At 46.3% G+C, this 23,897-nt stretch overlaps 2 protein-coding genes across 5 annotated transcripts in view; both read left to right on the top strand.

Annotated features, from left to right (window-relative positions):
- Positions 1-1,605: 1,605 nt before the first annotated feature.
- Positions 1,606-23,897, top strand: part of LOC101924933 (arylacetamide deacetylase) — a 74,434-nt gene continuing 52,142 nt past the window's right edge. The window contains exons 1-5 of one of the 3 annotated variants that reach the window (XM_055817050.1): positions 1,606-1,628; positions 7,073-7,295; positions 7,722-7,791; positions 8,146-8,317; positions 9,517-11,418. In XM_055817050.1, the coding sequence (XP_055673025.1) occupies positions 7,100-7,295; positions 7,722-7,791; positions 8,146-8,317; positions 9,517-10,125 (1,047 nt within the window). In that variant the 5' untranslated portion in view covers positions 1,606-1,628; positions 7,073-7,099 and the 3' untranslated portion in view covers positions 10,126-11,418. The other 2 variants (XR_008749381.1, XM_005233753.4) reach the window with 2 other exon arrangements.
- On the top strand, positions 11,550-23,347 carry SUCNR1 (succinate receptor 1). 2 transcript variants are annotated; one of them, XM_027781449.2, is made up of 2 exons: positions 11,550-18,528; positions 21,001-23,347. In XM_027781449.2, the coding sequence occupies exons 1-2, from the start codon at positions 18,445-18,447 to the stop codon at positions 21,949-21,951; spliced, it is 1,035 nt and encodes a 344-aa protein (XP_027637250.2). In that variant the 5' UTR covers positions 11,550-18,444; the 3' UTR covers positions 21,952-23,347. The 2 variants fall into 2 exon arrangements, with proteins under 2 accessions (XP_027637250.2, XP_027637251.2); XM_027781450.2 differs by lacking the exon at positions 11,550-18,528 and adding an exon at positions 18,801-18,938.

Below are 23,897 nucleotides of genomic sequence, written 5' to 3'. Positions count from 1 at the left end.
GGTGCATGGTACGTGCTGTAACTGCACAGCCATGCTTCAGCTGGAGATTGGCTTGCGAGAGGAGGGTAAAACATTCCTGAAGTGCAAAAACATAAAGAACTAATTTTGTAGTAGTTCCAGGTCTGGCTATGTCTTCCTTAATGCTGTCTGCCAGTGCCAAAACAGTGGTTGTGCAGAGCAAGCTGTCCTGAGAGCTTGTATTGGGACAGGGGGAGGACAGGGCTCATCCTCTGTTCCTCTTCACCAGGCTGTGTCATCTTGTCCCCTCTTTCCTGAAACCTGCCTCTTTATCTGCCTTTTGCCTCGCAGCCTCCAAAGCCAGCCCCTGAGAAATGGGTGATCTGAGCTGTAGAAAAGAGAAGATGGGGTTGGCTGATCCGTGTGTCCATACATTTTGGTGTGTGTGTGCCTGCTGGGAACACAGCCTTGCTGCTGCCTGGACTGGGGACGTGGGGCCAAGGCAAGCACTCCTCCATTGGGCTGGATCCATCTGCCCCTTTCCCCAGCACCTGGCACTGGCCTCTGGGATAGGCAAAGTGGTCACAGAGGAGCGTTGTCTCTTGTTTTTGTTGGAGCAGTGTCAAGACTGTTGGGCTTTGATCAGCTGTTGTGCTGCAGAAGGACCAACAAGGGAGGACAGGGTGTCCCATTCTGGGCTGAGGAGGGATAGAACAGCTTGATTTTCAAAACACTTGAATACTTTGGAGGTGCCCAGAACTTAAATAAAGAAATATTTGAAAGATTGACTAAAGCCTTACATGAGCTTTGTGCTTGCTGGTCCTCCAAAGGATGCTCCATCCCCAGGGGCTACTCAGTGTGAGAGAACAACTGGCGGTGCTTCTTTGCAGTGGGTAAAAACTTCAGCAAAAGAAATAACTCAAATTTGAATTGAGCTTTTTACCTTTTCAGTTTATCTCTAAAGCAGGATTCTTGGTGCTGCAGGTGGTTTTTTTACCCCTTCTCCTTTGTGTGTGCCTGTGTTTGTACTGTTTTCTTAGTGGGATTACTGTTACCTGTTGGAGTCCACTGTGGGCAGGAGTGGTCGCCTCTGGGAGATGCATAGATCTCTTAATCCTGAGAATAATGGCAATTAAATATGGTCTTTCAAATATTAACCAGAAGCCTTGCCCTGTAAAAGATTTAGGTGTTTGTTTTTTTGGGTTTTTTGTTTGTTTTTTTTTCTGCTAAACCTATTATTGCACAGCTGGTTTGGTGTGTTAGTACAAAATGAAGGGTGTGCTTTGCCAAAGCAGGAGGTGCTTGTTATTGCCTGTGGTCTGATGCTGTTGGGTATCTGTAAGCTGGGCTGTGTTTGAATAGCTGTGTTATGGAGCAGCAGCTAATAGCTCCTGAATACTCAATGCATCTTTTCGTATTTGACTGTCACCTCTCGGCAGCCCTCAGTTCACAGGTTACACACTTTCTGTTCCTTATTTTTCAACTGCCTTTTTCCTCCTGACCCCTCCTCCTGGCTGTCTTGCCAAATGCAGGAGGCGGGGGTGATGGGCGTGTAGGAGCCTTGACGTTTAATCTGGGGTTGAAGTGCCAGCTTGGACTGGGTGGCTGAACACCTTGCTGAAGAAATAAATTTTCTCAGGAGCTGCATGGCAGCATAACCTCTGCCCCAGGTGATTGGATAAGAAATTGCCTCCTGGCCAGGACACAAACAAACCATGGGATTAACTTTGCCCTGTGCAAGCGTGCCAGTTTGTAGCTGTTAGTCAGTGAGAGCATTTAATCCAGTCAGCCTGGGAGGAGCTGTGCCTGCAGACATGGGAGCCAAGCTGCTCTGCCTCTTCCTTGCCTCTGTCCTCCTTGCTTACTATGTCTACACCCCGATCCCTGAGGACTTTGAGGAGCCCTGGAAACTGATGCTCATCACGGCTAGCTTCAGGGCCATAGGGCATCTGGTGAGTCTGGTGCTGGGCTCGGTGTGGGGCTGGCAGAGGGGGGAGAGCTACGGAGCAGAGGGTGTTCTCAGTGCCTTTATGGCTAATAGAGTTACAGCAATATAAGTGTCATACATACATATATAGTATGTATATGGTGATATACTAAGTAAAGGACAGTAGTATCTGAAATCAAGCATTAAACTTACTGTAACTATGGCTATAAAGTTAGAAAAGATTTAATGGTGCAGTCCTGAAAAAAAGGACTGGATTAGTAACTCTTTTGAATAAAACCTGTGTGCCTGTGCCAGGCTGTTTTCCAGGTCTCTGCTGGGCATGGCAGTGAGTGCTGAGGGGCTCCCAAAGCCAGTCGGAGGCTCGTCTGGGTTAGCTTGCAGGGGATTGCGGCCATGCTTGGTTTCACCGGTGTGCCCGGCCCATGGGATGCTGAAGGGGCTGTTCATGCCCATCTCGTTGCAGAAGGGAGGCTAGGCATGTCCCTGTTTGCATCTTTACATTATAATGCCTTGCGTCTACATACTGTCTAGTGGGGAATAGCCTCTAAGAATAAGCCAGCTAGTTTCTGTAAGCACAAAATTATTTGTGTATTTTCAGGAAGCACCATATGTGTGCAGGCTAAGATAAAACGCATGGAGGAAGTAAGAAATGCAATACGGCATCTTCCTAGTGGAATGCTCGCCTGGCTGCAGTTCTGTGGAAACCTCTCAAAGCTTCCTCTGCCCTTGGCTGGGCTCCTCAGAAGTGGCGAAATCTGCATTTGAGCCCTTTACAGCCCTGCTCATGAGCTGCCAGGGTTCGTGTTCAGCTGATATAGACCTTCACCTGGCGGGGTACTTCCACTTGATTTATTGCCCGTTCAGATAAATAAGCTGCTAAAAGCAGTGCCAGGCACTCTGCCTGCACCCTGCCTGCCAGGGCTCCCTTCCTCGTAACTGGGTTTTGGGGTGTTTTGTCCTTGCTGCCATGCTCCCCTTAGAGAAGACAGGGAAATTGACTGTGAAAACACTTTCCAAAGCACAAGGAGCTCAACACCCCAAAGTGGTTGGTTTTCCTCTTACCCCATAACATGCAGTAATCTCAGATCGGTGACAATGAGACTTTTCAGATGAGGGTGTGATTTCCTTGTGTTTTTCTATGATAGTGGCCTTGAACCACAGGCAGTGGCCAGTGGTCTTCCACGATGTAAAAAGTCCGCTTGTGGAAAAACCAGCTCTGAGAGTATTGAAAAGCCCTGGTCCTGAAGCTGAAGGAATTCGTCCCAATGTGGGGGAGTTTGACAAGCTCAGTGGAATTACAGCAAGGCTTGTTTTGACCTATATATTTATTTTTCCAAGATGATAATCCTCAGGGAAAATACAACAGCTGAGAAATATTTATGTAAACTGTGTAATCACTGTGGATCAAATGATGCAATTTTGGCATGTGTGTGTTTGTCTTCACTGAGCTTATGACAAGGACCTGCATTTTCCTTCTGCGCAGTGTGCCAGTTCCTGCCCATTTGTCTTGGTCTCCATTCCAAAGCACAGTGCTTGGCAGAGCTCCCAGCATCGCTTGGTCCAAGCCTTCAGAGGTGACTCTTAAATATGGTGCCAGTCACTGTCAAGTATTGTCAGTGAGGTCTTACCAGTGTTCACATTTCTTCTAACTTCTGAAAAAGTAGGTTATATATAGAAGATAGTTAAATAGTTGATTTAAATTTAATTTACAGGAAAAAAAAATATCACAAGCAGGGTTAGATTGTACAAGTTACACCACGAGTCCCTGAATGCAACATGTTACACTTTTCAAGTGGTGATCAATTAATATGTGGCATTTTTTGCACGTGCATGCATGAATTCTTCCTGGGAAGAATAAAGCATCTCTTGAAAAGCTAAACTTCTGGTAGGTTCTATATATAATAAAAAGCTATTTTATTTCTTGTTAAAAAGCCTGCTTGGAGTTTAATCTGCTTTTCACCTTCAGAAAACATGTAAGGACTTGGGTTTACTACTTAATCCTATCTATTGCTTTGTGATGAGGCTGTTAAGAGCCTTGTGTGGGAAGTTGGGTCATGTCCCGTCTCTGGAGGCTGTTACGAAGAAGCCAAGGTGCAGAAGCCGTGGTCAGCTCTGTGGCACAACGCCCACACTGTCCCCGCGGCACCTGGGTGCAGGCAGGGCGCTGACACGGGGACTGCTGTGGGAACAACCCATGTGAAGTGCTGAGGACCTGTGTGCCTGCGTGCTCGAGCCAGCCACCCTGATGGCAATGTTGGGCATTTCCCAATGCGCTTTCCTCTGAGACATCAACACTGTGCTAGGAACAGTCACAAAAGCGTTTGTTTTACTGAAAAATTCCAACCAGATGAATAAACTTAGGCCTGTTGGTAAGTCAGTTATCTTCTAAACCAAGAGTTCTGGTCTAGGTTCTATCAGTGCAATTTCAGGATTGTTTATGCCTATTCAAAGACTTGTACCGTGCCCTGAAATTTAGACCAGTGCTTTTTTTATCAGTGTCAGCTCTTAATTTTTTGTGTGTTTAACTAGAATATGCACAAGTGGTGCACATTAAACTGAAAAGGTATATGCAAATTAGTTTGAAATTTCTTCCAATTTTGCTTGAAATGAACTAGATATCTAAGTTCTTATCTGACTTGCTGAAAGTAAACTGGCAAATGGCTTTCAAGGAAATTTAAAGTTGTATTCTTAACATCTTTCATCTAAAAACCAAACCAACTACCCTCCTGCAAGCTATTTCTTAATATATCATTAGGAATTACATAACAAAATGCTCCCAGATCATGAAGCAGTCCGTCCTATTTTTACTTTCTAGCTGCAAGGAGGTCCAACACCACAGCATACTGTGCTTTAATGAGGCTACACGTGATGGGGGTCCCTTGCATTGCTGGCATTTCACACAGCTGAGATCATACTCTACCCACACTTGATCTCTAATGTGGCTGAATTTTTGTTTAAATAGGTATTTACACTATCTTTCACAGTATAGAAAAAGAAAGCTTTATTTTCCTTCCAATCATTGTGAATTTGTTCTCTTATGTAATTTTGTTGTCTATTACAGATTTTGAATATGGCTTTAGAATACATTTCAAATCTCTTAAAAGCAATGTGAGAAGTGAGTTTGTTTCAACACAGTTTGATCCAGTATAAGAGGGAAAAAGGGAGAAAGAGCCACTGAGACTTATGTATAAGCAAACACTGGTCACGTCTGTACTTGTCACAATTCCCCCAAGGCAGCTATGAGGAAACGTGATGCTCCCTTTGGGAGCTGCTGGTTTTGGGAGGAGCTGTTAGGGTCTCCATTTCTAGCATGGTCTGTAGCAAATGCCTTTAGAAATGTTTTCTCTTGGGTCCACTCTTGTGTACCAAAGATTCCATATAATGAAAGCCAACACAATTTTTTTAAAAAAAGTTCTGTGTTCGAGGATTAAAAATAGCCTGTGAGTGAAAGGGATTCTGAAATTCTTTGATCATCATAAATTGTCATGGTGTCAGAGTGCCAAAGGTCACAAATACTAAACTTTGGAACTTGTATTTCACCTGCAGGTTTACTTGCTAGGGTTTGTTTTTTTGTTTTCACTTTATTTCACATCTTAGAATAATTGTAAACTAATGCAGGACCATAAAATTTCATAATAAATGTTTAAAACATGGATTTAAAAGGAAGTTGTTTTAATAGTATTAAAAGTTGGCAAATACTTGGTTCTGAACTCCCTGAACCACACCACTTCTGTCAGGGAATTTCTGTGGAGCCCCTTGGGAAAGTTTTCCTCTGCCTGTTGTGTAACTCTGCCAGGGGCACTGATGACGCCTGGGGTATCAGTGGCCTCCCCTGTTCTCTCCCCTTGGAGCGCTGTGCAGGGCTGGGGCTTCAGTGCTGCTGTACCTCAAGATTTCTGAGGAAAAGACCCTTTCAAAAAAGTTAACCCTATGGGTGTTTTATTAAGATCCATATGTTAATGCATTTACCAGGCAGGCAGAGATCCTGATTAGCTTCATCCTTATTTCCCCTCCTGGAGGATGTTCCTCCTGGTCCCACGGAGAGTCTCTCCAGGCCAGGGAGCCACTGGGATCGTCCTCAGCTGGGCTGGAGCCAGTGCTGGGCGACTGCAGCCATGCCACACCAGAGCTGTACTTCTGTCGGTTCACTCAACAGGGACCTGCCTTGCTGGTGGAAATCTGAATGTTGGTGGCAGGGTTATTTTTAGCTTTTTAATGTGAAGTATCAAACCAATGTAAGGAAAGGATATGGATGGTTCGGACAAAGCTGCATCCTCATCAGGGATGATGGAGCAGGAAATCGCTTTGGAAGGTGTAGTGGTACATGCAGTGTGAGGAAACTTTGCCTCAGCCGACCACGTGGAAGGGACAATGAACAGGGCTCAACTCTCCTGCCATTCAGTAGGAGCACTGGTTACATAGAGAGACAGAGTTTTGTAACTAATGGAACTGTTACATGTAAACTGAACAAGTTAAATGGAGCAAGACTGTGGTAAAGTGGCAAAATACTTCTGCCTTTAACATCTCAAATTAGAGAAAATATTTCCTTTTAATAATGTAAAGGTACTTGTCTCTAATTGGTGTGGTGCTCTTTGGTTGAGGGTTTGGGATGGAACAGATCATTAGAAATTATTGTGGAGCTTGAAGTCAAATTGCTATATCCTTGTGTTTGTGCCACCAGCGTCCTTGGCAGCCTGAAAGTACTGGCTGCTTTTGTTTTTGGAGTTCACCACAGGAGCACTATTATTTGATTTTGTGGTAACTGGAAAGATGAGGTGGTCTGACTCATTGAGCAGACCCTCCTGCTGGGTGTCAGGACAGTTCAGCTGATTCTGCTTTCTTCCACACCCTCTGTTGCATCCTTATTATCTTCTGTGCCTGCGCTTCTAGTTGTCTTAGCAATGAGAAGCGGTGGTGTGCCCTGGGCTGTCTTCCAGCCGCTGCTGCTGAGCCTCACACGCAGCAATGGGAGGTGAGGGAGCTGAAGAGTGCAGGCTGGACAGCATGACAGAGTGAGACAGCAACTCCTCAGAGTCGGCAGCATTTGGCTTAGCACCTTCTACGGCAGCTTTACACACTCATACACAGTATCAAGTGGCTTTACGGAAATCTAAATGCAGCCTCACTTTCTCTTAAAGTGCTGTTTCCCCTTGTCTTGGGCTTTAGGCTGAGGTTGCTGATCGGCTGGGTCTGATGCACTACATGGAAGTTCTGATGCTGATCACAGCTGCAGAGTACGTTGCGCCCATGTCTGATGAAAATGTTACAGTGATAGACACAGAGTTCAGCAACATTGCTGTCCGTCTGTACCTGCCCCAAAAGGCGTCTGATGGGCTGAGAAGGGCAGTCATCTACTTCCATGGTGGAGGATGGTGCCTAGGACAGGCAGGTAAGCTCTTCTCTGTCCGTACCAGGGTCTGTACAAAAGATCTCAATAGCTTGTGTTCAGTGTTGTCTTTTGTTTTATGGGAGTCACTGCAGAAAGGGTTGGAGAATGGGTATTTCACTGCTTAAACCCAGGTGGGGGTTTTGGAAAGTCACCTGAAAGCTTCTGCGAAGAGGAAAATGCTGTTGTGTATGTGCCTGTTCCCAAATGTACTGGGGTATATTATAAGGCGAGGGTGGCAGAGCACTGGGGCAGGCTGCCCAGAGAGGCTGTGCAGTCTCCTTCTCTGGAGGTGTTCTAAACCCACCTGGACACGATCCTGTGCAGCCTGTTCTAGGAGAGCCTGCTTTAGCCGGGGCTGGACTGGGTGATCTCCAGAGGTCCCTTCCCACTCCAACCAGTCTGTGGTTCTGACTCATTTAATTTCAGGCATGAAATCCTATGATCATCTGACAAGGTGGACTTCAAACAGGCTAAATGCTGTCGTGGTATCAGTCAGGTAAGAGATACTCTCCTTCTAGATGGGTTGAGGGTTTGGAATAAATTAATCTATTTCAATTAGTCTAATTTTGCAATATTTTTTTTTTTCCCCGAAGTGCTTTCCTGCTAGCTTTAAAGCTATTCATAATGGAACCTGTCGAGGTTGCAGTGGCGAATTGTGGTTGATGGTTATTCTGGATATTGCTTTATGAAGTTGGGTGGGTAATAAAATATTGGGTCCTCCGGGACAGATAGATAGTTCCTATGTCTCTGGGCACAGAAAATAATAAACAGTCATCAACTGGGGCAGATGTTAGCAAGCCTATTAATTATTAATAGTAGGGAGTAACACAGTTCTCCTTGCCTCTAACAGTTACAGGTTGGCACCTAAATACCATTTTCCTGTTCAGTTTGAAGATGTGTATTCCGTAACGAAGTTCTTCCTCCAGAGCAGCATCCTCTCCCAGTATGAGGTGGACCCAGAGCGGGTCTGTGTTGCAGGAGACAGTGCAGGTGGCAATTTAGCTGCAGCTGTGGCACAACAGGTAAAAACCAAACAAAAAACCCCAAAACCAAAACCCCCCAAAAACCTGGTTTGCTAACTCAAAAAAATTTTTTTTGTTGTTGTTTCATGAAAACTTACAAAAGGCTAACAAAAACCTCTGCTCAAAACAAGTGCACCTCTCAAATGTGTCTCATGGTCTGTATACCTGGGATGTTGCAGTCTGCGGGCTGTCAGTGGGGGCTCTGAGTTGCCAGACAAGCATGTTTACTCAAGCCATTTAATAACATCAAAGTAGCTTTGATGCTATCATGTCCTCCAAACCTTTATACCCTAAAAAAAGGCCTCTCTGCCCTATAATTGGGGCATATATCACTCTGTCCTTAAGCACATTTTGACTGCTTTAAGTATGCTGTTTGAAAAGGGAATTTTAGCATTTGGACTTAGATGTAAATGGCAGCCAAAAAAAAAAAAAAAAAAGAAAGTCTAAATGTTCCAGTATCATTTGACACATGCTTCAGTGCCTTTTGCGCTTCTTTCTCAGGTTTATTAAATAAAGTCAGCATGATGCTGTTGCTCTTTTGAGAAGTTAATTGGATTGTAGTGCATCTCTCTCGGAAAGGTCATGAATTTGCTGTGAACACTGAAGGCAAAAGATGAGGAAGAAGGTGGAAATTTATTAGTGAAGAGAGAAAAATGATAGAAGAAATGTCAGTGTTCAATTCATCACGTTTTATTTTTCACATGTCTAAAATGCACAAAAATGTAGCTGTTTGAGTTCTAACACCTCAGTGTTAGAAAACCAAATGGATAAGCTCTAAATTGTATGAAATGATTAAATGATCTGCAGAAACCTGCAATTTTTAAGCTATAAGAATAGAAATTTTCTATAGTTATAGAAAAAGCATTTGTTACTACTTCAGAAGACATCAGTGCTTCAAAAAGAATATTTCCCAAATATTGTTATCCTTCAGCATAAGAAAGAAAATGAAATTATATTTGGTGTTTGAGAATTTTTAAGACAACGTACTGTTTTAGGTGACCTGCCTATGAATTTAGAATGTCTTTAAACCAATATATCCTGGGTTTATTAATGATCTTATTTTGCTTATGCTGTAAAATGTGTGTTAATTCCTTACTTTTAAGATCTTCTGCCAGTGTGGGACAAGTGACAGAATGTCTTTTGGATGAATGACTTTTTATAAAATGACTTTTTGTATTTACTTCTGTTTTCTTCTACAGCTGTTAGAGGACACTGAAGTGGAAACTAAACTCAAAGCCCAAGCTTTGATTTACCCTGCTCTTCAAACCCTTGACCTAAATTTGCCGTCTTACCAAGAAAACAAAAACAAGCTCATTTTACCCAAGTCACTCATGGTCAAGTTCTGGAGTGAGTATTTTACTTCTGATTCATCCCTCAGGGAAGCGATGGCCTCCAACAGGCATGTCCCGGTCGAATCGAGCCACTTGTTTCAGTTTGTAAACTGGAGCAATTTGCTGCCTGAAGAGCTGAAGAAAGATCATGTTTACAGCAGTCCCACCTATGGCAGCTCTGAGCTTGCACAGAAGTACCCAGGATTTCTGGATCGGAGGGCAGCCCCATTGCTGGTGAGTGATGCCCAGCTGCACCGGCTGCCCCTCACCTATATCCTCACCTGCGAGCACGACGTTTTACGGGACGATGGAGTCATGTATGCCAGGCGCCTCCAGGCAGCAGGTGTTCCTGTCACACACGATCACATCAAGGACGCCTTTCATGGAGCGATCATGTTTGTCTCTGGTCCAGCGGAGCTAGCTGTAGGGCACCGGTTGTTGAACAGATATATTGAGTGGTTAAACGAGAATCTATGAGTTGAAAATATTGCTCTAGTGTGTCTGGCTCACAGTCCCTGGCTGTGACTGAGGAGCGTAGGAAAGCAGGAGCTATGTGAGCTTGTGGGTGTGATTGCAGTCTTCATTGTGTTGCCCTGCAGTATCTGGACTGCAGCGTTTTTTATCTTCTCTGGCAGGAAAATCAGTCTGATTCTAAGCTAAGTGTTCTTTCAGTGCTGTCATCTGAGCTCAGAACCATGTAAACTGCTGGGACTGCCCTGGGATTTCTCTCCTGGCCAAGATCAGAAGGGTTGGTTGCCCCATGTCTTGTGTCAGTTGCTTGTTTCTTCCTATCGCAATGTCTTCCTAGCACACGCTTTTGCAAATGGGTAAGGTCATAGTTTGCACGTGGGAGGTGCTCGGTGGCCGCTTATTCCTTGTTCCCTTTGGTGGGCTCCCTTGTCCTGTGGGACATGCCAGCAAGGCCCCATGGCTGCTGTCAGGCCATGGGGTGGTCAGGGGTGCAGGGACCTGACTTCATGAAGCAGCAAGCAGCTTGTGGAACCCTGCCCATCCCACGCGCCAGCTGGGTTTGTGCTCTTGTCCCTGTCCAGCACAGCTCAAGGGAAGCACTTGAAAACCGAGTGGGATGGTGGTAACAGGGCAAATGTTTGGGCTTTTTCTTTTGTGATGTGTTTTATTTTTCATGTGTTTTGGTTTTTTATGTATGTGTGGTGTTGGTTTGGGGTTTTTTTTAAGCATTTCTCTTACTTGGTAATCGCTCACTTTAATCCCTATGCTAGAAGGAAATTGTGTAACAAAACAGCACTGGGTATCCATCAGATAAAGGAAGACTGTGGAGATCTTAGCCTTAGGTAGCACTGCTGTATGTTTTGTGCTCCACTTATTTGATAAGTTATGTATTATGTTCCAATTATCCTTAAAATTGTTTAGTGGGTTTTACATATGAATTTTTAAAAATAAAATCAGCTTAGTAGCTTTATAGGCTTAAAAAAAGCTGTCAGTCTTGAACAAATATACAAAATATTTATATAGAGGATATTAATATAAGCCCTAAAAATTTTGAATTATGAATACACACATCGATTGGCTATTGGTTTTAAGCTAATCACAACACGCCACAAACACATACTTCCAGCACTCTGCTTTTTTCTTTTGCATAGGAGATACTGAATCTTTAGTAATTCTGCATTTTTTTCCTGAGTGTGCACAGCCTGTTTAGATGGAATGTTTATGCAATGACTGCTCTGTTTTTCTCTTTCATCTTTATGTTTAATCGAAAGATTATACTTGGCTTTGATTCTAATGCAATATACTTTTTACCACTCAAGTGCCCCATTTATTGGAAAGGAAGAACCAGCTGACTTCACATGCAGTAGCTATTGCAAACACTCCGGGCCAAGCACAGGGAGACGCTGTTTTACTTCTGCTGTTACCGTTAATGTGAACACTTAGTAGAGCTTGACCTGCCTTGGGGGCACCGGGGCATCGCTGATGAAGTGGCACTAGTCTGGATGCTGGGGAGAGCTCGCCCATCACTCAGTTGGTCACAAGGACCATCAAGACAAGCAGGACGATGGTGGTTGTTCCCAGCGGACAGAAAAGCTGGGCACATACTGGCCAGGGCAGCCTGGGTGGCCTAAAAGCACCACGGGAGCCTCTGCCTGTGCTGGCGTAGAGCATGCCAGCCCAGTGGGAGCCAGCCTGGGGCACCCTCCTTGTCTATGGTGCCATGGACACGGCATTGCCTCTGTCACAGAGTGGGCATCGGCTGCGGCAGGGACACAGGGAGTACCTGGTGCCATGAGAGCCATGGTGAGGGTCTGTCTGAAGGGCATGGCTACCTGCTGCCATGGCACCCCCGGCAGGGCTGCTGGCCCCTCTTGTGCTGCCCCGACACAGGCATAGCACGGTGGGACAGAGCTCAGGGAGGGCTTTGGGTGTGGGTCCTGCCATTTCCCCCATTTCTTCAGACAAATACCCATGGAAGGCTTTAGGAAGGGCTTGGCAAGGGAAGGCAGGCTTGCTGGTGGGATGCTTGTGGCTGAGAGGAGAGCCTGGGGAGGTGGTGAAAGAGGAGGTGAAGCCATGCCTGAAGGGCAAATGCTTAAAATAGTGGACAATCTGGCTAGGACTGGAGGAGATAAAGCAGTGGAGATACTGGCAGTGAGAGGAACAGGGTGAAAGACACATGGAGATATGATCTTTCTTACCTTTAGAAACGTTTTATGCCTGTAAGGTAGTAGCAAAACTTACCTTCTAAGCAAAAATGCTAACAGTGTAACCAAGCGCCCCCTGCATGTTCTTACAGGGCTCTGCTTGGAACAAGAGGTAAATGTCTTTTAACCACCAGCACCTAAATATGGATTCATGATTGATTGGACTGTATATGCTTTTGATTAGGTTCCAAAAATAGACTTTTTGAGTTGAAATGCTTGGTAAGGCACAAAATGAGACTGAGAAAATTGCAACGTCAGTGTCCCTGACAGGAGAGGCTGAAGCTGCAGCAAGCAACGTGTTTATCCAGAGCAGAAAACAGTAAAAGCCCCCCCAAGGGAAGGCTTTGTTCCATCTCCCGGTAGAAACCGAAGTGAAATTTGGTGTTTGATAGTAAAAGGCAAAGCTCAGCCTTGCCCATTATCACGGTGTGCCTTAGACAGGAGCAGCCTGATGGGGGAAGAGGCATGTATAAAACGGATGCAGTGGTAGAAGTATGCAGGGAAAATGGAATTCCCACTTGTGAGTGAGTGGAGGCAGAGATAGTCACCTCCAGTTAGGGTTTCCCCCATTACCAGTTTTTTTTTAAGAGTCTGTAACTTTTTGTTGAAGTACTGTACTAGTTCAAAAAAAACCCAACACACCAACAAACCAAAAACACCCCCAAACCCCACAACTTGGCAAATAGGGTTTGTTTCTAGTATTTTTTTGGAACTGTTGATTAAGCTATTCCCTGTTGACAAATCCAGTTTAAGGCCCAGTCGCACTGGTGCTGCTCAGCATATTCACTGTTTTCACTAAGCGCTTCATAGAAGCAGTTGCACAGGCTCCCCTTAAAGCTGAACCCCTAAAGCGGTTCCGTCTTCTCTCGGCTTTGCAGGCTCAGGCGGGGCAGGAGCCCTGGGCCCAGTGGCACAGCCAGCGCTGGGGTGCCTGGCGCTGCCCACTGCTCCCAGCACACTGCGGGGTGCCTGGCTGGCCTGGCAGCAGCTGCTGCGGGGACCATTTGGTCTGGGTATTCCTTACCGGTGAGCCTGCCCAGCCGAGCTGCGGGAGCTGTTGGAGGGTGGGAGATTTCTCTGAGGCTGCTGCAGCAGGAGGAGCTGAGCCAAGAGCTTGGCCCCAGGCTGGGGGCTTCCGAGGGTCTGTCCCAGCCTGCAGCTGGAAAGTGGTAGCGCAGCTACTGAAATGCCATGCTGCTGTCGGTGGCAGCTCCTCGTGCTTGTGGGGGCAATGGCCCCTCAGCGCCCGCTTGTCCCCTGGCTCCTGTCCCTGGGGGTCAGCTGAGGGGGATGTTCAGCCGCAGGGCACCAGCCGAGCTCAGCCTGGAGCCGGGGTCCTGCTGCCACGTGCCTTCAGGGGGAACACGGCGGGGGGGCTGAAGTGAGGCTGCCGGGGTGTGTGCTGCTTTTAGCGCCTCAAATACCCGAGGCACCCTATGGATGTCCCTAGTTAACAGATCAGTTGGGGTGGGAAGTGCTGTGGGCCCTTCCTCGGAGAGAGCTAGAGGCGTGGAAAGCACAGATGTTTTTTCTGGGAGTGAGCTGATGAACAAACACCAGAGTCTAAACACAATGGCTTTGGCTTGGGGACTTAAGGAGGGGAGAGATGGGGCGTATTTATTCTGGAGCACAGGGAAATCGGGTACTGTCGGGCTAATGTAAGCAAGCCACAGATAAAAAAAAGTAAATATTTGATTCTGTCCTTTCTTTGTACCAAGAGCAGAAACAGCATTTATGGTAACCAGCTGTACAGACTCTGCCCAGTGCTGTCTGGGCTGGTGTGCAGCAGCGGTGGGTGCTGCTGACCTGTTTGTGCTGCTGCTGTCGCTGCAAAGTGCTCCTCTACCGGTTCACAGTGGCCAGGGCAAGGTGTAACTAATTTCTCCTAGCAAAAATTGATAACCTAAAAGAACATTCCCATGTTCCATTTTGCTCACAGGGGCGAACCCTGGGTGGAGCTACACATCCCCTGTTCAAAAGGCTCCTCAGGAAGGGCACCGCACCTCACTCAAGGTCAACCGTAATGACTCATTCCAATCAGTCAAATGCAAATGCGTTATAAAAAAATCATTAAATATGCATTACTTGTTTAATAGGCCTCAGTCTAATGTAAATTGACTAATGGGTATTTAATGACAACAAACGTGCCTGACTCAGTTGCATTTCTTCTTTAAAGCCTGCACGTTGCTAAAGCACCCAATGAATTTAACAGCAATGCATTAATTTACAGCCATAGCCTGCCCTTGTCTCCCAGCCTAAATGCCTATTTTTTTGCAAACTTGCTTCATATTGCCTGGGAGCTGCAGGATTAAATCTGGGTGGCACAGTTTCAACAGCTTGCTTGAGAAATACTATAGACATCTATCAAAACAGCGCAAAGAAGTTCTGTGGTTGTTAGGGGCTGTTTGAACAGACGGTGGCTGCATTAGGGTGTTTCTCAGTGAAGAGACTTCTGGCTGCGTTCCTTGAAAAAGCAGTTGTGTGTAACAAAAAAGCGTGTAACTGGAGTGCTGTGGGAATGAGGGTTCCCAGGTCTGGGATGGATTTCCCTCCTGATGAGTCCCTATGGGCATGTACCCAGGACCAGCAAATTGTGTGCAGTGGCTGAGGCCGCTTCCTGCTGCTCCTGTTTCCTCCATCCCTGCGCTGCTGACGCACTCCAGGGATGCTCGCTGCTGCATGAAGGCTCCCCATGGGATGCCGCAGCTTGCCTGCAGGCACTTGCTGTCCTGCTCACCTGGCTTTTAATGCACCCTCAGAGCAACTGTGCTTTCCACCCCTGCCTCTCTGGTGTGCTCCCGTCCCATAATTGTGTCTTCTCACTTCTGATCCGAAATCTGTTCTGGAAGGTTAGACTTGCATAGCAAATGTAAATGCCCCAGTGCTGACTTTGCAACTTGTATTAACTTGTTCTTTCAACATAGCTATAGATGAGAGACCTTGTATTCCTCAAAACACCCTTTAAACCCCCCTGTGTGATTGAAGGCTCAGTTAGCAGATATGGAGAGCAACAGGTTTCCCAAGTCAACCCCACGGGGCGCAGTGTGACTCTGTGAGCTGCTGCCAAGCAGAGCAACATCTTTCACAAGCACAATTTGTTTTGAAAAGTAAATCCCTCCGCCTTTCAGTCAAAGACTGGAAAACCTCACCAGCTTCCCAAGTGTTTAGAGACTTGCGAGGTGTGTCAACATGGTGTAATTAAAGTTTCTTTATTACTTGTGCTGGAGACCTTATCTGGCAAACACAGGTCTCAGGTGCTCTGGAAAGGCAAAGCATGCACCCCGGTAATTCTGACCACACAATGCTATTTTCACTGTAGATGTTGGTTTTATTGGATGCTGTGGACGGTTGTTTGCATGTAGTTGTTTTTTAATAAAATAAGCATCTACCACAACCTGGAGCAGAGAACTGAATAGGAATGTTGGTGCTTTCCTAAAGCCTGGTGTGTCAGAAAAGACCATCAGTTGCTTATGAATTCATTTGTAAATAAACGGTCCATCAAGGATGCAGGCAGCTGGAAACTAATCTCACACAGGGATGATAGGTGTGTAGTGTTTTGAGAGAAAAGCACTCTGTGGGGGTTATTGCTTCCCAGTAACATATGTTCAGGAGCAGTAGTTACCCTGGCATGTGGCTGTCCCACAGCTGGTCACTGCCGTGGTCTTTGGGGCAGGCACAGGACCAAGAGCACAGGAGATCCATCTGTTCCAAAAGCACCTTTGCTCTTCCAATGCATGTTGTAGGAGTTGGCCTCGGTATTTTGAAGAGGTCCAAACTTCTGTCTTGAGCAACAAGTCAGTAGAGGAGATGGAGCCAAGAGGGGAAAAAAAGTTGCAAAAACACATTGCTGTCTGCTCACCATCCTTTCCTCTGAGCCAAAATTTGGTTGTTTTTCATTGTTTTTATAGGAGGAAAAAGAAACAGCCTTTAATTATCATTGAACTGCATGAGGTGTACTTTAGCATAATGCTACCTAACTTCATTTGATTGCTTTGAATGCTTCCAGTTTGTTCTGAGCGACCATTCATGATGTGCCTAGAAAGTACCAGAAATTGTGTAAATAAAAAAAGCTGCAGGGAGAATTCTAATCATTGTGTTTTGCATTTGTCTCTGAACCTGTATGGGGAGCAGCATTTGCTAGGAGTGAAACAGGAATAATCTAGCTCCCAGTAACGTACCATTGCGTGTGTGCTTATTGGAAGAGCTCACGAGTCCCCAGAGGGCCGGTGGGGCTGGCTCTTCTCAGCGCTCAGGTGAGTCAGTGATGCGCCATGAGGCATCATGTATGTGTTGGCACTTATGTACATGTTGGCAATTGTTCACATGAAGTGTGAATTATTAGCGATCTTGTTATATCTAATCATAATATTAAAATACAGTACGTAAAAAATATCATGGTAAGAATTCTGTGACTATTATAAAAGCAGAAGTTTTGATTCATTTGACAAAGAAACTGGATCTGAACCTTTCTCACAGAATGAAGGTAGGGCTGAAGCCCACCGGCTGACCTCCCACCCCTGCCGTGCCCCACCGTAGTCCCCGGCAGCCAGCGTGGCTGGCTGGCGCCAGCCTGGCTCCCCTCCCACCTGTCGGTGGCAGCTGATTCCAGAGAAGGAAGATCCAAAATGACTGTAAGCACCATTTTGGGGTTGTTAAGTGCCACAGTGTGCTGGGCACACCGGCACACGCCCCAGGACTTGTGTGTTCATAGGAGCGGGTTAGGGGGTGGAATTGGTGCCGACGGGGGTTTCCAGGACTTACCGAGGAAAACCCACAGAGTAAACGGATTTCTTCATGAATCTGTGTAGGTGGAACCTCATCAAAGGCTTTTTGAAAATCCAGATATACTGTGACTACTAGATGCCCTTCATCCAGGGCTTCAAGCATCACTCCCCGGTGTAACCTACCAGGCCTCCTTGAAAGAATCCAAGGTTTGTAATACAGTTGTGTGAAAGCTGTGGTGATTTATAATCAGTTAATTTGTTCGTTTTCCTTAAAAATCATTACTGACATAAAGTAGCGCTCTAAAATGATGGGTTAATGTAATGTCTTACCTTTACTTAGGCTTTACTTGGCCGTTGAAGGACATCTCATTTTAGTGGCTCATTTACTGTGAGCTTTCTGCACACACGTATTCAGTTGTGTCACAGTGCTTCATCTGCCATGAACTTCCATCACCAATCACGTATGATGACTTGCTTCACATTATCAGTGCCCATTCCATTCCATTTTGGATTTTTTATGGCACGTATTGTGATACTGGTACAGAAATGAAGTGGTTGCTGCCTTCAGTTTCCATACAGTTCTGTGTACCTTGGTAGCTGTCTCCCCACTGGACACAGACATGGAACTTGTTGCCCTGTTAAAGCTCAGGCCAAGTTACTGCTGATCACAGTTAGGAAACCAAAATCCCTCCTGTAGCTGTGGCAAAAGATCTGCAAACCTAAAAGACTTATTTCAGGCATAATGGAAACCCTTGGTTATTCCTTTAGTTGGTTTTGCATGTTTTGTTGAGTTTAGCTGTCAGAGCTCTCAGCTCTCACAAAACCAGAGCTGCTCCATGGGAAGCATCGACATGGCCCACAGCACTGCTAAACTAGTGGGCAGTTTCAACATCTGTTTGTTTTCTGATCTACCTTTTTAAAATTATGATTTCATTGGGCTGGTAAAATTCAGAAACAACTTCTGTATAATTAACCATTTTTGTATAATGCCACTGTATTGTTTGAAAGCAAGAAACAGTTTTTGTGCTGATATCAACTGGTTTGGGTGTGCTGGTTGGGGTGGAGCTGTCATTTTAGCAACATTTATCCTGAAAGTTAAACAGATAATTACATTATATGGCAACAATGAATAAACCGGCAAGCTTTGAAGCATTGAAATGCATTACTATATGAAAGCGAAGTGCTTTTCTTCAGTGCTCTGTTTAATATAATTAAGATAAGTTGTTTGAATTGGCTTGCTAGCTATAGAGTGCCACTGAGCTGCTGTATCTCTTGCGTTGGTCTCCGAGTGTCACAGGAGAGGCTGTTCTGTGGCTGGGGAAGATGGTGTGTGGTCGGGGCTCAAGCCACCAGCTTTGCCCTCCTGGAGCCTCCGGGATCTCTTGCAAGGTGGAATGGAGAGCAGTACCCACTCCGCCTCACCCCCCGGGGAGCAGTGCCGGGCTCTCTGCCTCGCCGGCCGCTGCAGCCCGCACAAGGTAAGCGCTTTGCCCTGGCAGCCCTGCGCTCGCTGTGGGCTCTGCGTGTCACCCACATGGGACCGTTCCACAAGAGGTGGTTATCGGAGCCCAGTGCCAGGCAGGCGCTGGCTGTGGGCTCCCCATGGTGCGGAGCGTGGCTGCAGCCCTCCTGTCCTCCCCGGGCAGTTCCTAAACACGGCTCTGCAAAGGGGAAGTGCTTGTTTGCTTCTCCCCGGGGCTGGGCACATCATGTGGCACCTTCCTCCCATGACAGCTGCCCCCCGCCCCGCGCAGCCAAACAGACAGTGCCTTCGCCCTGACTCAGGCGTGACTGAGCCACATGCAAACCGGTTTAAAAGGCGGCGTGGTGCGGTGCGGCGGGTCCATGAGGCAGAGGCATGGAGGGGCAGCACGCGGGCCTGGCCATGGTAAGGTGTCCTTGTGCCTGGCGAGCTGGTGCTCAGCCCGCAGCTCTCGGGGCAACTCTGCTCTTCCTCTAGCTGGGCTGTCTCTGGATGAACCCTTAACTGTTCTACCCTGACTGCCTTCTTTAAAATAGATTCATCAGTCTTTTTCTAACAACTACCTAAATCGATGTATCTGTCAATACAGTAATTTTTAAATTATTATTTGTTTTTAAAGCACTAATGCTAATGCAGTGTTTTCCACAATTAAAGTCTCACTAGTGTTGAGTTTCTTCTTGAGAGCCTGAGCAGCCAGGGTTAGGCTAGGTGCTGCGGGTGAGGTTATTCTGACCAGGGTGAGCTCTCATGGCTGTGTAACATTTGCCTCCGGCTGTACGCGGTACAAGTGTAGGTATTTGCTGGGTACAACTTTATGAAGTTTTGTATATGCTGTATTTTATTCTGTCTCATGATCTATCTTTAAAATAAGATACAGTGCTTTAAGGGCAGAGACCTATTAACAAATTCTAGACACCAGAGCAGTTTTGGAAACCTAAACCTCTCACGTCATTTGTGGAGACTGTCCTTAGCAGTTTTTGTGGCAGTCACATTGCTGCTTTTTCAGACCTTAGACTTAGTTTGAGTTCAGTTTTAATCTATATCCCCTTTTTCTAACGCTTTGTTCTCCCCTGCTTTCTAATTGTTCTGCTGATATTTTGACCAAAGGCTCTCGCTAAAAGCTTTATCTTGCAGTTCCCCTGCAGGTGGGTGTACATGCATGTCTGCCTGAGGAGGGAGAGGAGCGAGCACTTGAGCTCCTACTCTTATTTCTTTCCCTGTAGCATGAAAGCATTTTTTTTTAACAAGCTTCAGGAATAAAGCAAAAATTCTCCTCTGGCAAACTCATGCTTGGTGCAGCTTCCTAGAAAGCTCTTCTCCTTAAAGAATATTGGTTGTGCTACTTACTTCCAGGCCAAAAGGGGAAGCTCTTTGTTCGGAGCCAAGGAGCAAACAAGACAGCGGGGCAGGAGGGCTGGCAGTGGTGCTGGTAGCACTGCTGCAGCTGCAGCTATGTGTTTGCCAGCCTGGCACCCACCGTCATCCCGGTAGAGAGTGGCTGCTCCATGGGGCTGGGTGTGGGGTGCTCCGTCGGGCACGGGCATGGATTTAGCCGAAGGGACAAGCTGTGGCTGAGTAAATCGTACACAGTGTTCTCGTTTTGTGGGAAGTTAGTAAGAAAAGTGAATTAAAGTTTGTGAATTTGGCTTTGCAGGCATTTTGTCCTGATCTTGACTGGACTGTCCCCTGGATGGCACACGCTTTCATGTTAACGAGGTCTCAGTCGTAACTGAACCCTCCCTTCTTGGGAGGGCTTTTTATAGAAAACAGGAGCAACTTATAAAACCCCAGGAGCAGAAAGGCCCTGTGTATGCAGGAATGGCTCAGAAGTGCTCCAGCACATCTGCTGTGATGCACAGGATACGTGCTTCATCTTGACAATGCTTTACACGCAATCCTGGTACCGAGTTACCAGCAAAACCCTACAAAGTGCATGACGAAATGGTTCGATTAATTCCTCTCCTGACTTAATGAATTCTGAGTAATGCTGTCAGAGCGTGGCTGTATGGCTGCTAATGAGTTCATCCTTTATCAGTCTTGACAGGGGACTTCTGCTTTAGTGATGAGTGAAGGGACCATGGGACCGGAGTTGGGTAACAGGTAGGCAGATGACTTCTAGTAAGAGCTGTGACAAAGCGGTGACAGGCATGTTTCACTTTCCCAGCCTCTGGTACTGCCAAACAGCATGTCATGGCAGGTGCTTCAGGTCCTGCTCTTACTTCAAACTCCTCACGCAGGTTTTTGCTCATGCAAGTTTTCATCTTGCTCAGTAACTCTGGTCAACAGCTGAAAGTAGAAATCATGTGTGCATGAGAGGTATTCTCTGAGTTTGAGTATCTACTTACTGTGTTAGCTGTAAGGAAACTGCACGCCAGATTCATCTATTACAGCAACAGTATAGAAATAGCCATGCAATGATCTTTTGCTAATTTTTGATGTTTATTTTTTTTCCCTGTTGACTTTCCAGGCTGTGAATGAGACAGATTCCTGTTTGCTGATGAACGGAGTCCTCAAAAAATATTATCTTTCCACCATGTACAGCCTTGAGTTCATTTTAGGCTTCATTGGAAACACCATTGTTGTGTTTGGCTATATTTTCTGCCTGAAAAACTGGAAAAGTGGCAACATCTACCTGTTAAATTTATCACTGTCAGATTTACTATTTCTGTGTACTCTTCCAGTACTTGTGAACAGCTACTCCAGACATCAGTGGGCAAAGGAGAACATCTTGTGCCACAGCAACAGATTCCTGCTGCATGTGAACCTGTATAGCAGCATCCTTTTCCTCACCGCTATCAGTATTGACCGATACATGCTCATAAAACACCCTTTCAGAGACCATTTTCTACAGAAGAGGAAGACTGCCCTTATTGTGTCTGTTGCCATATGGATCGGGGTGGTACTGGAACTGTTGCCATTGATATATTTCCTGGAGCCTGTAACGCTTGCCAATAATTACAAGTGTCTTGATTATGCAAGTTCTGGACACCCCATGAAAAGCCTCATCTATAGCATGTTCCTGACTGTCTTTGGGTTCCTCATCCCTCTCTTGATCATGTGCTGCTTCTATGTGAAGATGGTTCTTTTTCTTAAAGACAGGAGTGAGCAACTCAGTTCTCTCCTGACACTTGAAAAACCTCTCAATTTAGTCATCCTCACGGTGGTGATCTTCTCTGTGCTCTTTACTCCCTATCACATAATGCGCAATGTCCGACTGGCTTCCCGAATACCAGCCTTGAACATCTCTGTGTGCATGCAGGGCATCATCAACACCATTTATACCATCACAAGACCTATTGCGTTTTTAAACAGTGCCATTAATCCCGTTTTTTATTTCTTAATGGGTGACCACTTCAGAGAGATGCTGATGGCAAAAATAAGGCAGCTCTTGAGCAGATGCACAGCCACAGGCAAATGAATGAATAAGGAGACTTCTCGTAGTGGGAGATGGTGGGGAGGAAACCGGCTTAGGGAAGCCATTTGCCGATGCACAGTGCCATCTTTTTAGATAACTTTATGCTATGGAATATGCATGAGCTAATTGTGTTCCTCTAAATGCTCTTGTTACCTTACCGTACAGGAGACCTCCTCCTGCTGACCTGCTTCCAGCAAACCAGAAGAGATGCTCCCTGTACAACAGTACAGCAGGAAACTCTGCTCTCATAGCAGGATGCCCTGTGGCATGTTAATATTGAAAATAAGAGATCATCATGGTAGTTCTCAGAGGGAAAATACGCTGCTCTCAGATGGTTCCTTTGTGATCCATAACTTGATGCTGGGCTGGACCTAGGCTTGGAAAAACTGCCAGGGGCACTAATTCACATGTTCAGCACAAAGCAAGCTGAGCCTCCTTTGTTGTAAGTGTTTGCAAACCCCACATCTCCTGGGAGATTTACCTCGCTGATTTGGTGAGGGCTGGCACCTTGGAAGCGGCAAAAAGGCGGGTGTGCAAACAGCCAGGTGGAGAGCTTCGTCGGTGTTTCAGAGGGGAGGCCGTGGCTGGGTTGCTGTTTGCATTTGTAACGCGTGCAAGGAGTGCAGAAAGCTGTAACGTTTGGCCGCTGGTCTTACAAGCATTTCATGGAACCACTGAGACAGTGAAGATGTGTGTGTGTGCAGACAGTTCTTTCGTGCTTCAATATTAAAGCTAGACTCAGTTTGCAGGAGTAAAAACAAGAAAATCTGTCATTTCAGTTCTTAACAGAGATTTGCCTTTGAACATCGCTGAGACAGCTATGCAAGCTCATACTGCCATTTTCACAGCCACTTTTCAAAGTATAGATTTACTTAACTAATGCAATTATCTATAAGTACGAGCAGAATGTATAGCTTGAAGCAGAATTTGGACCTCAGAGTTTGTACTTCATTAACAGTTCCAATAATGAAACAGGAGCTAACAAGAAACCAGTTCCCTACCTAATGTCCCCGCGGAATCGTTGCAACAGCAGAACTTACTCCCCAATTGACTGACCTGACCTCAAATAGAGAGGGCAAAGAGACTGATGAAGCAGTAAGCTGGTATGAGCTTGGGCTGGGGAAGGGCTTGCGGAGAGCACCAGGGCGTGCTGGGCAGGGTGCAGGCAGCCCCCCCTCCCTTGCTGGCAGCCCCATGGTGATGAAGGAGCCCCCGGGGGCTCACTGCTCCCCAGGGCAGCAGGGGGAAAGGACCACCCATCGTGTCTCATCAGAGACAGCTTCAGTTCTGCTTTCTGATGTGGTGGTCATCTGCAATAGCTTTATACCCATCTGTCTGATAAGAAACTCTGCGTACTGTTTTAAAAAAGTAATAATAAAAAAAGCTGGCTTTGTGTTGAGTGTTTTAGTTTATGTGCTGCTTCTTCTCTTTAATGTCCATGGAGCCACTGCCTCTGCCTTTTTCCTGTTAGCAGTAGCACCCTAAAAGTCTGTGAGCAAAAGCACCCATTTGGCTCAACTGGAGGAATAAAGTAGTTGCTTCCCGCTGTGAGCGTCTCGCACAAGCACCCGTGCCTGTGTCCCTCTGGGGTGGCTGTGACATGTGCTGGGTGCTACACCCAGGCGCCTTTGGGGATGCCCCCAAACTCGGGGGGATGCTGTGGGAAGGATTTTGCTGTTACATTGCACGAATGTCTCCAGCACCGCTCCCCGAGGGGTTTGCTGGGGTGGGGGCAGTCCTGTCCCCCCCCAGCGATGCTCCTGGCCAAAGCCACTGGCTGGGGGCTGGAGGCGGCAGCCAGGCTGTGGTGATGGGGAGAGGGGTGCCCAGGGAGCGCTAACCAGAGTCTTGACTGGAAGGAAATGTACATAAATCCTGATTTTCTTCTCTTTTTGCTTTGTAACTTGCTAAATCACTCTGTCAGTGGTGGAAAAAAGATCCATCATGCG

Source organism: Falco peregrinus, chromosome 12, assembly GCF_023634155.1.
Source record: "Falco peregrinus isolate bFalPer1 chromosome 12, bFalPer1.pri, whole genome shotgun sequence".
NCBI classification, from domain to species: domain Eukaryota; kingdom Metazoa; phylum Chordata; class Aves; order Falconiformes; family Falconidae; genus Falco; species Falco peregrinus.
The sequence above is the reverse complement of the archived record's forward strand: the minus strand, read 5'-3'. Positions and strand labels throughout refer to the sequence as shown.